This window comes from Macrobrachium nipponense, chromosome 24, assembly GCF_015104395.2.
Source record: "Macrobrachium nipponense isolate FS-2020 chromosome 24, ASM1510439v2, whole genome shotgun sequence".
Classification (NCBI taxonomy): domain Eukaryota; kingdom Metazoa; phylum Arthropoda; class Malacostraca; order Decapoda; family Palaemonidae; genus Macrobrachium; species Macrobrachium nipponense.
This window is the reverse complement of record NC_061091.1, coordinates 30969193-30978307: the sequence shown is the minus strand read 5'-3', so window position 1 is coordinate 30978307 and position 9115 is coordinate 30969193. Positions and strand designations below refer to the sequence as shown.

The 9115-nt window shown below is 38.7% G+C and overlaps 1 protein-coding gene across 4 annotated transcripts in view; it reads left to right on the top strand.

Moving 5' to 3' along the window:
• The window catches only part of LOC135205546 (uncharacterized), a 161021-nt gene that overhangs the window by 110538 nt on the left and 41368 nt on the right, over positions 1-9115 (top strand). For 3 of the 4 annotated variants that reach the window (XM_064236306.1, XM_064236308.1, XM_064236304.1), the window contains one exon: positions 3431-4072. In XM_064236306.1, coding sequence (XP_064092376.1) covers positions 3904-4072 — 169 coding nt within the window. In that variant the 5' untranslated portion in view covers positions 3431-3903. Of the gene's footprint in view, positions 1-2406; positions 2513-3430; positions 4073-9115 lie in introns of all 4 variants that reach the window. The other variant, XM_064236305.1, reaches the window with a different exon arrangement.

The window sequence follows — 9115 nt, the reverse complement described above, 5'->3', positions numbered from 1 at the left end:
TTCACAGAACTTTTTCATTGCATGGCATTGGAGGCGAAGATATTATTTTGATTGAAATTTTGCATCACAATATTATGATGTGTCATTTTATGTCTGTGTCTGAAGCTGAGTTACCATGTCTTGTAAAAAACAAGTTTATTCCCTCATTTTTTCTTAAGTGTCAGCAATCCTTACCGTTAAAACATTCTCTAAATTGCGACAGGAGTCATCCAATGACTTATTGTTCGAAAGTAAACTGAGATGTGCAGTGATGACCCAGGAAGTTAGGCTTCCCAACGGCCTATATATATATATATATATATATATAGTATATATATATATATTATATATATATATATATATATATATATATATGTATATATATATATACACATATACATACTATATACATATATATGTATATATATATAATATATATATGTATAATATATATATATAATATATATATATATATAGATATATATATATATATATATATATATATATATATTGTGTGTGTGTATGTATGTACATACCTTCCGGTAAATGTGGTAAGAAAAACATTCCGTGACATGACGAACTAACGATCGTAGTGGGAAGGCCAAGGCGAGATAACCGAATTCCCGACCAAGGCCAGAGCGGGCACAGGTCAAAGGAAAACAAGCACAGCACCGGAATACGGCAGCAGCAGCAGCAGTAGAAGCCCCATCCAGCCCTAATCAATGAAAACCTCATGAGAGGGCACGCGGGGTTCCAGCTCTGAAATCACGATACCGTGAAAGTTGCCCAAGTTAAGGACTGCTACCCTAGGGAGATCCGCTGGGAATTGAACTTCTTTGGGTAAGGAAGAGCCGGGGGAGTCGCTATTAATACAGATATTATTTGGTACGCAACATTTTTAAAACGATGTATATGTTTTCAATATAATTTTGTAAAAATAAAAAAAAAGTTTATATGAATGCGTTCCAGTTAACACTGGAGAAATATTTTAGAATGACCATGTTGTTAGTAGGTCTTTCTATATATCTGGCAGTGACCCTTCACAGTCACTTGACTAATAAGTCCATCATTTACTTCTTAGCCTTACAAAAGTCCAATAGGTTTAGAGACGTGGTGGGTAGAGTAGGTCTCCTTTAAGAGGAGCGATCTGGGTATACCGATCCGGTTTCGCACAGGATTCGAAACTGGTTTCTAGCGAGTTATTTTGCGAAGGGTACGGCGTGAGATAAAATGCTTGAATAAGCAACCCATGCTTAAAAGGTTTTGAAATTTGAGCGATAGAACTGTAAAAGGAAATAGTTTAGAGTAAGCTACGCGAAGTTGGAGCACTTGAAAGCAGCAGCCCAAGATTTTATGATGGAGGCGGTGCCCGAGTCTGTTTAATAGGAAGACCAAAAGGTGTAGTTTAAGAGCTGCCGTACTTTGGATAAGTGCTTGTCTGTCTGTCGGTGGGGAGGAAGTTTAGAAAAATTAGCCGGAGGAAAGTTGATGGTGACCCGGTAAAAACGTTTTAGCAACGCACAGAAACGTGAAGAGGATGTCATGTTTAGAGCTAATAATGGAGCCTAAAAAAGTACTTCGTTGTCTGCATGAATTTTTCTTGAGTTTCTTTTATGACGGCTCTTTCGATTACCAGCCGAGATTAAGAATTTGTCAGGAATGCGTACAGCAGAGTCGAAATAAACTTGCATTGATTCGAACTTCTGTTTAGGCAGGTATGCTGATTCTGTATAATTTTCTTTTGTTGCACTTTATTCCAGTGGTATAGTAAACTCGATATTAATAGACTTTTTGTGGATTATTATAATTTTGGATGTAAACTTATGTTAAAAAAAAACGAGTGCCCTCGGGCGCCCACACACACACACATTATACAGTATGTCTTTACAGGAAGGAACTGACCCTTTCATTTCCAAAGTATAAAAAATAAAAATAGTGAAGGAAGATTCTTTCTCATGTATTGGTGCATGAACTGTTACAAGAGTATGCAATGAAATTGTGATTTGGATGGAGAGGTATATGGAATATCCTAAAAGAATTGAATTGGAGCTTCCTCTTGTTATTGTATTCATAACAAGAGTGATGATGACTATCGTGATAAACCAATGTAAGGCTTTTGACATCGCCACCGAGGAATTCCTTCATCTTGACGAGGTTTATGCAATCTATTCATAGCTCGAATTTTTTTTCTTCATACGAAATTATAATTGAAACAAGAGATAGCTGATAGACCTGACGCTCCTGTTCTTAGGAGATCCATTTGCCACTGTAATATGCTTCCTCTCCTCTTTGAAGAAACAATTCCAGTCAGTTACACTGTATCTCAGTTAATAGTAGCCACTTTTTGTTATTTCTGATAATTCTGATTTGGAATCCATATACTTTGATCTGGTCAATGCTCAAAGTAGTTTTCTTGTCTTCCACCAGATGGGTATGCAGATGATACCTGTGAAAAAGCTCCAGTACCCCAGCTTTGGTTAAGAAGGGAACGATCAACTCATCTTTCCTCAGTGCTACAGTACTCTCAGCCCTTGTATGTGCGACCATTGTCAGGCTCGGTTTCCCTTACTTAGAAATCAGTGAAAGTGCTCTACTGTTGACTATAGCGTAAATATTTATATACACACATCCTCTCTTCTATGATAATAACATCCGAGAGGGTCTGATCTTGTTTAGCCTCCTCCAGGTGACAGTAGGGAAGACATGATACAGCCACCCACCCCCTGCTAACCGGTTTGTCCGCCTCAGGTGGGGCGTGGTGGGTAGGGGATCGGGAGGGTAGGGAGACAGCCATCCTCCTTCTGCAAACGTGTTTGGCTGCTGCTCCTGGTGGGGGTGAAGTAGCTAGGGGCTCGGGGGTGTTAGGGACACAGCGCACCCCACCAAGCTCGTTATGTAATGACAACGGATGTTGTAGGTTATTTAAGCTTAAGATGAAAATGACTGAAAAGGGAAAAAAACGGCGAATAATAATCTTAGGGAGAAGCCAGAACCGTCATTATTCATTTTAGACGACTATTCTCGTCGATTCATCACACAGACTTAAGGATAATGGAGAAAGTTTAAGAATATGAGAATGTCATTAAAATTGTTCCTGACGAAATTCTAATGATATTTACTGGTTATGTTTACATTGCTCATTTCTATAACATTTGTTTTTATCGAATTCCAGTTGGTCTGTAACTGGCATTTTAGTGTTGACATGTTTCATTTATAAACACTTATTGAAGGATTGATTAAACGATTATTCCCCTTTCACTCTTATAGTACGGCTATGACATGAGTTTTTCATTCTGATGATAAGTCAATCAGCCCTTCCTTGTATTAAATAACCGTCAGAGGAAAACAAACATTTTTTAGAATAGTATATATTAAATTTATTGAAATTGATGTTGTCTAGACCTGTTCGGTAATCTAAAGTAATCTCTTGTTACTGCTTCAACACTTCCAGAATGTGAGATAACCGCCATGGCCCTCCATCAACAAGATCTTCCTGAACGCTGGACTATGCGTGACGAAAGCCTCTCGTTTGTGTTGCCCAGAAAATCTCACCCAGAAACCAACCTAATTATATTGTGTAGAGCTGATGACTCGGACAACAGTGTCTCTTGCACAGATCGTTTTGGAATTTATGCAAGTGTTGCAACATGTTTCATGAATTCATTTCCAACGCTATTCCTGGGATGAAATACGAAACCGAGAACAAGAGTGTGATGATGGCTACCCGGTCCTCCCCAATCGGACTTCACTCTCGGTGAACAGACATTGCTCGTCACTTTCCATCGGCTCTAATGCCCGGTTGCTCAGTAATCGCGTCTGGCGATTGGCAGTAGGCGGAAGGGAGGAAGGAAGGAAGGAAGCGGAGAGCACAATTGAAAAGCGGGACAAAAAAAAAAGTTATCCCTCGCAATAGACCGAAATCCAATGATACGGGTGTTGGGGAAGTTGAGCGTCCTGCAGTGGACTAAAGAACCCATCCTGTTCGGGAATGACGGATGGTTGTGGGCTTTGGTGGGCGTTCTATTGGCAACGGCAGCAGCTGCAAAGGACGTGAGACCGAACGTCGTGGCGGAGGTTCCAACGCTGGATGTTGGTAAGTTCGAAAATGTGGGCTTATATTCTGTCCTATGTCACTATTCATTCATGTTCAGGTATTCTTGTTCCCATCTACAGAACACTAAATATATCGCCAAGAGATATCACGTTTACAAAATGATGAATAAATTAATAACGCCACAAAACCAAATTTTTGAATTTTTATATTGATTATCTTTATATTTATTCTGCCATTTACGTACAACTGCTTTTTTTTTCTTTTTTTAGTATTTGTTTTGAATTTTTACGTTTATCCTACTCGGATAATCAGTTCCATGTCAGCTCCACTGAAAGCTTTCCCAGCCAATGAAAATATTGTATAAAACACTTTATCTAGAATAACAAATTAAGCCGGATATTGTTCACGCCATTAGCGCGCAAAGCGTTGGCCTTCACACACCAGACAGTTTTAAATCATTCAATCCTGTCAGCCCAGTACAAAGGTCAGACCTTACCATTTGAATAGGCTAGTAATCCTTCAACGTAAGGGACACAGCACAAAACATCGTGTACTTATTTTAACTAAATGATTTGACGTCGATTTTCATTCAATCGTCGTCAACTTTTCATGTCGAGCAGAACCTTCCGCTTCCCTATAACCACTACCGATATGAAATCATGAAGCCCAGGAACGTATAAGTAAAGCATCAGGAAGCTTCCGTAAACTCAGAATAATAAAGCGTGAGATTTTTTGCATAATGTGGCTGTTGAAGTGTCAAAAAGACGCTTTCGTAGTCAAGGAACTATTTACAAAAGCTCAATTAAAATATCTACCATGTTTTGGAACCTTTGAATGAGTTTGCTTGGAATTGGTAGTCTCTGTTAAAGTTTTGCTGCTTTTTTGGAAGAAAATCAGACGCACAGGAAAGCCCAGAATTTTTGTTTTGTTTTGTCAACTTCATTTATCCTTTCAATACTGTAAGAAAAGAGAGGCTACCTAAAGTTTCCTCAGGTGTTGGCATCATTATTGGTGAATGAAAATGTGTGTTAAGTTATGAGAAGTAGGAAATCAGGAGCGGGAGAGAGAAAGAGAAGAAAATTTGTAATTGAAGGTGACACAGTGTTTAAAAGAATTAGGAGACGTTAAGAGAGCAGTCAAATGTAGTGCAGTTTAAATGTATTGCATCATTGCATATACCATTAGTCCATTGCCAGGTTAAAATGTGTACAGAGAGAGAGAGAGAGAGAGAGAGAGAGAGAGGGGAGAAGACGAGAGAGAGAAGAAGAGAGAGAGAGAGAGAGAGAGAGAGAGAGAGAGAGTTACAAGGAGTTACAAGGATTAGGACGTCTCAAAGACTTTAGTCCATCCGAGGGAACACCGTGTGCTCACTTATCTCTAGGAGCAGGTTCTACTGTTCATTCACAGTGTTCTAATGATTTTGTCTAGTTTCCTTGTAAACTTTTCCACACTGTTGCTGTTTACAGCTTCTGGTGGCAGTTTGTTCCATATGTCACATATCTTGTACGTAAAGAAGTCCCCATAATGAGATGTGTTGTATTTCTTCAGTTCTAGTTTCCCTCCATTATTTCTGTGTGGTTTTCAGTTAACGTAAATGAGTTACTGTCTACTTTTATGCTTTCAGTATTTTGAATGTTTTCATTACTTGTCCTCGCAATCGTCGTATTTCTAAGCTATACATGTTCAGGCTCTCTAGTAGTCTTTTGTAACCTATTTGCCTGATGGATGGAATTAACTTTGTGGCTCTTGCTTGTACCTCTTCTAGTCTAGTTATGACCTTTCTTAGTGTTGGTGACCAAAACTGTACTGCATATTCAATATGAGCTGCAGCACTGTTTCCTTGTTTCTGTATTTGAACTGCCTCTTTATGTATCCCACTAGTTTCTGCGCCTTCTTTTCAGCTTTTATCCACTGTTTTGTGGATTTGAACTTGGTAATAATAACTCCAAAGTCCTCTTCATGTTCTACACTATTTATGTCATTCCCAAGACCAGTGTTAATGTATGGAGCAGACACATGGGCTCTAAGAAGAAAAGAGGAAGTAAAGCTTGAAAGAACAGATATGAGAATGTTGAGGTGGAGTATGGGAATATCGCTGCTTGAGAGATTGGAAAATGATGAAAAAAAGAAGGGCAGGCAGGCTTAGTAAAGATTACAGAGGTGATAAGAGAGTCACGATTGAGATGGTATGGGCATGTGTTGAGGATGGATGTCGAGGAGGGAGTGAAGAGGGCTTGGGAGGAACCTGTTAGAGGAAGAAGATCGAGAGGGAGACAGAGAATTAGATGACGAGATAAAGTGAAGGAAGATATGAAGAGAAGTTTGGTCGAGGATGATGCCTTTGAAGAAGGCAGTGGAGGAGAAGGCGCATCAGGCAACCGACCCCTTAACTGTAGGGATAACGGTGGGAAAGAATATGTAGTTGGCGTGAGGGTTGTTTGTTCCTATTTGTAAGATTACACTTACCCAAGTTAAAAGGCATTTGCTATCTTTTTGACCAGTCTCCTATTTTCTTTAGATAATTTCTTAATCTTTCTACTGTCTCTGGGTCTGCTGCATTTACAGCTAGTTTGGTGTCAAAAAATTTGGCTATCCTGCTAGTTGATCCTACATCAAGGACAGAACCCTGAGGAACTCCGCTTGTCACATGTGCCCATTCTGATTCTGCACCGTTTATTACGACTCTGTTTTCTATTAGTTAGCCAGACTTCGTTCCAGTCTGCCGTTTCTCCTACAATCCTAAAGCTCTAACTTTTGTCATTAGTTTCTTTTGTGGAACTTTGTCAAAGGCCGTTTGGAAATCTAAGGAGAGTATATCTATTGCTCTACTACTGTCGTAAATACCAAGTATGTTATGGAAAAACTCCAAGAGGTTTAATAGGCAGGATATGTTTTGTCTGAAGCCGTGTTGGTTGTTCAACAACAGGCTGTTTCTATCAATGTGATCCGGAATTTGATCTGCAATTATAGACTCAAAAATCTTACTAGGGACCGACATTAGGCAGATTTGTCTATAATTTTCTGGCTCTTCTCTTGAACCTTTTTTGTAAACTGGTTGCTTATTACCTAGTTTCCATCCTTTAGATGCCTTTCGTTGTTCTGCCATTTTTCTGTAGAGTTTATATAGGTGAGGAACTATCTCCTCTTTTAACTCTTTAATTTCTCTTGGATGAATCTCTCCCGGGCCAGGAGATATAAACTTGTTTTTTATTTCTTTCTTTTAATGTCTTCTTCTGAAAATATTATTTTGTCAAGTGGTTCTGCCCCCTTCATATTTAATAGCTGGTTTAGGGATTGAGGTAATGTCTTCAATTGCGAAAACTCTAGTAAAAAACCTATTCAATAATTCTGCTTTTTCCAAGTTGAGTTCACTAGGTTTCCCCCATTGTCTCTTAGGGGACCTATGCTATTTTTTAATTGGCTTCCTACTAGTATTAACATGAGCAAAGAATTATTTTGAGTTTTCCTTACAAACTGATGCAACTCTCTTATCCTCATTCATCTTTGCATTTTTTAATAATTCATCCACCATTCTACAGAGTTCTTTATGCTGGCTTGCTTTTTCTGGTGTTGGATGTGAGAAAGTGTCCAAAGTCGAAATTCATGATTCCATTAAAAATGGTTATTACTTACATTTCATTACTCATTCTTTGGATACATAAGTCCAATCGCATTTTTGTAAAATTCTACATAATAAGTAATATTCATGATCAAAGTGCTTATATCTAGTATACAGGTGGTATGTTGCGCTACAATGTCTCTTATATCGGTAAAAACAGGACGACAATAAAATTTTCGACTCTGCAGCAGAAGTGTGGGAAAACATCGGCGTATAATAATATAGCCATAAAAGGAATGTGATCCTTAAAAAAACTAAGTTTATTCTCAAAAGGATTAAAATTTCAAGTCAAGAGAGAGAGAGAGAGAGAGAGAGAGAGAGAGAGAGAGAGAGAGCGCAAAAAAAAGTTGCGATAAGGGAAATGTGAAATGCATGAGTATTCGAGGCTAACCTTTGAGGATATCAAACGAATATTTCATGACACGGCGCTGGTAATTTGATTATGATTTGACACAAAATAGTATCGGCAATGTTTTTGTTGGCCATATTTATTTATTCATTTTATTTTACTTTTTTTTTGCAGTCTATGACCAGAATAACAAAGCTTTTCGCTGACAACTAAGCTTTGTGTTACCTGGGTCCTTATTCTGTCAGGGCTTAAGGGTTAAGTCTGGGGTAATTACAGGTAAAAGCTAAGTTAAGCCAGAAACGAGGGTGACATTTGAGTGCGCAGGATACAAGCTGCTCTCTCTCTCTCTCTCTCTCTCTCTCGTCATCCTCTCCTTCGTTCTGCTTTCTTCTCCTACCTCTCTCTCTCATACTTCAGTTAATGATACAAGCATGAAAATTGGTGCATATCTTCTCCATAGGCCATTTTTTGAAAATTACTGGGTTTCCACTCAAAATTCCAAAATGGCTGCCGTTTTCCAAGATGGTTGCTAGTCATGGTTTTAACATGGAACTCATGTGCCTCCGGTCATGTATTTATGCATTTGTTTTAGTAACACACATTTTAGGCAGTCACCAAGCAAGAGGTTTCATATAGCATATTTAAAGAAAGAAGGCATCCAATATGGCAGCCAAAAACCTTAAATAATCGTGTCTCAGGATTCAGTAGGCATGAAAAAATGTCATCTGTTCAATACAATAGTTTGCAAGTCTATATATAATTTAGGTGGTGGTTTTATCTTTAGTTTTAGTTTAAAAGAGTGAATGTCAGCGCACAACCAGGACACATTGGTGATTTCACTGTAACTCAGCATGGGGTTCAGTGGTAGCTATTCTCGTTTTACTTACACCGTATATCAATTAGGTGGTAGAAAGTATATATATAGCTGAGCCAAGGGTAAGTGGGGCTCCACATGGCTTGTACATGTACTTACTTGGATGGTGTATATTTCACATAGGACTTAATGGCGCTGGATGAATGACCGGGCTAGGTTTAGGGTGACTGAAACTAGTTGTATCCCATGCATAAATGTGCATATCACATTAAGGTGGTAAAAGGATAGCCCCTTGGCCTT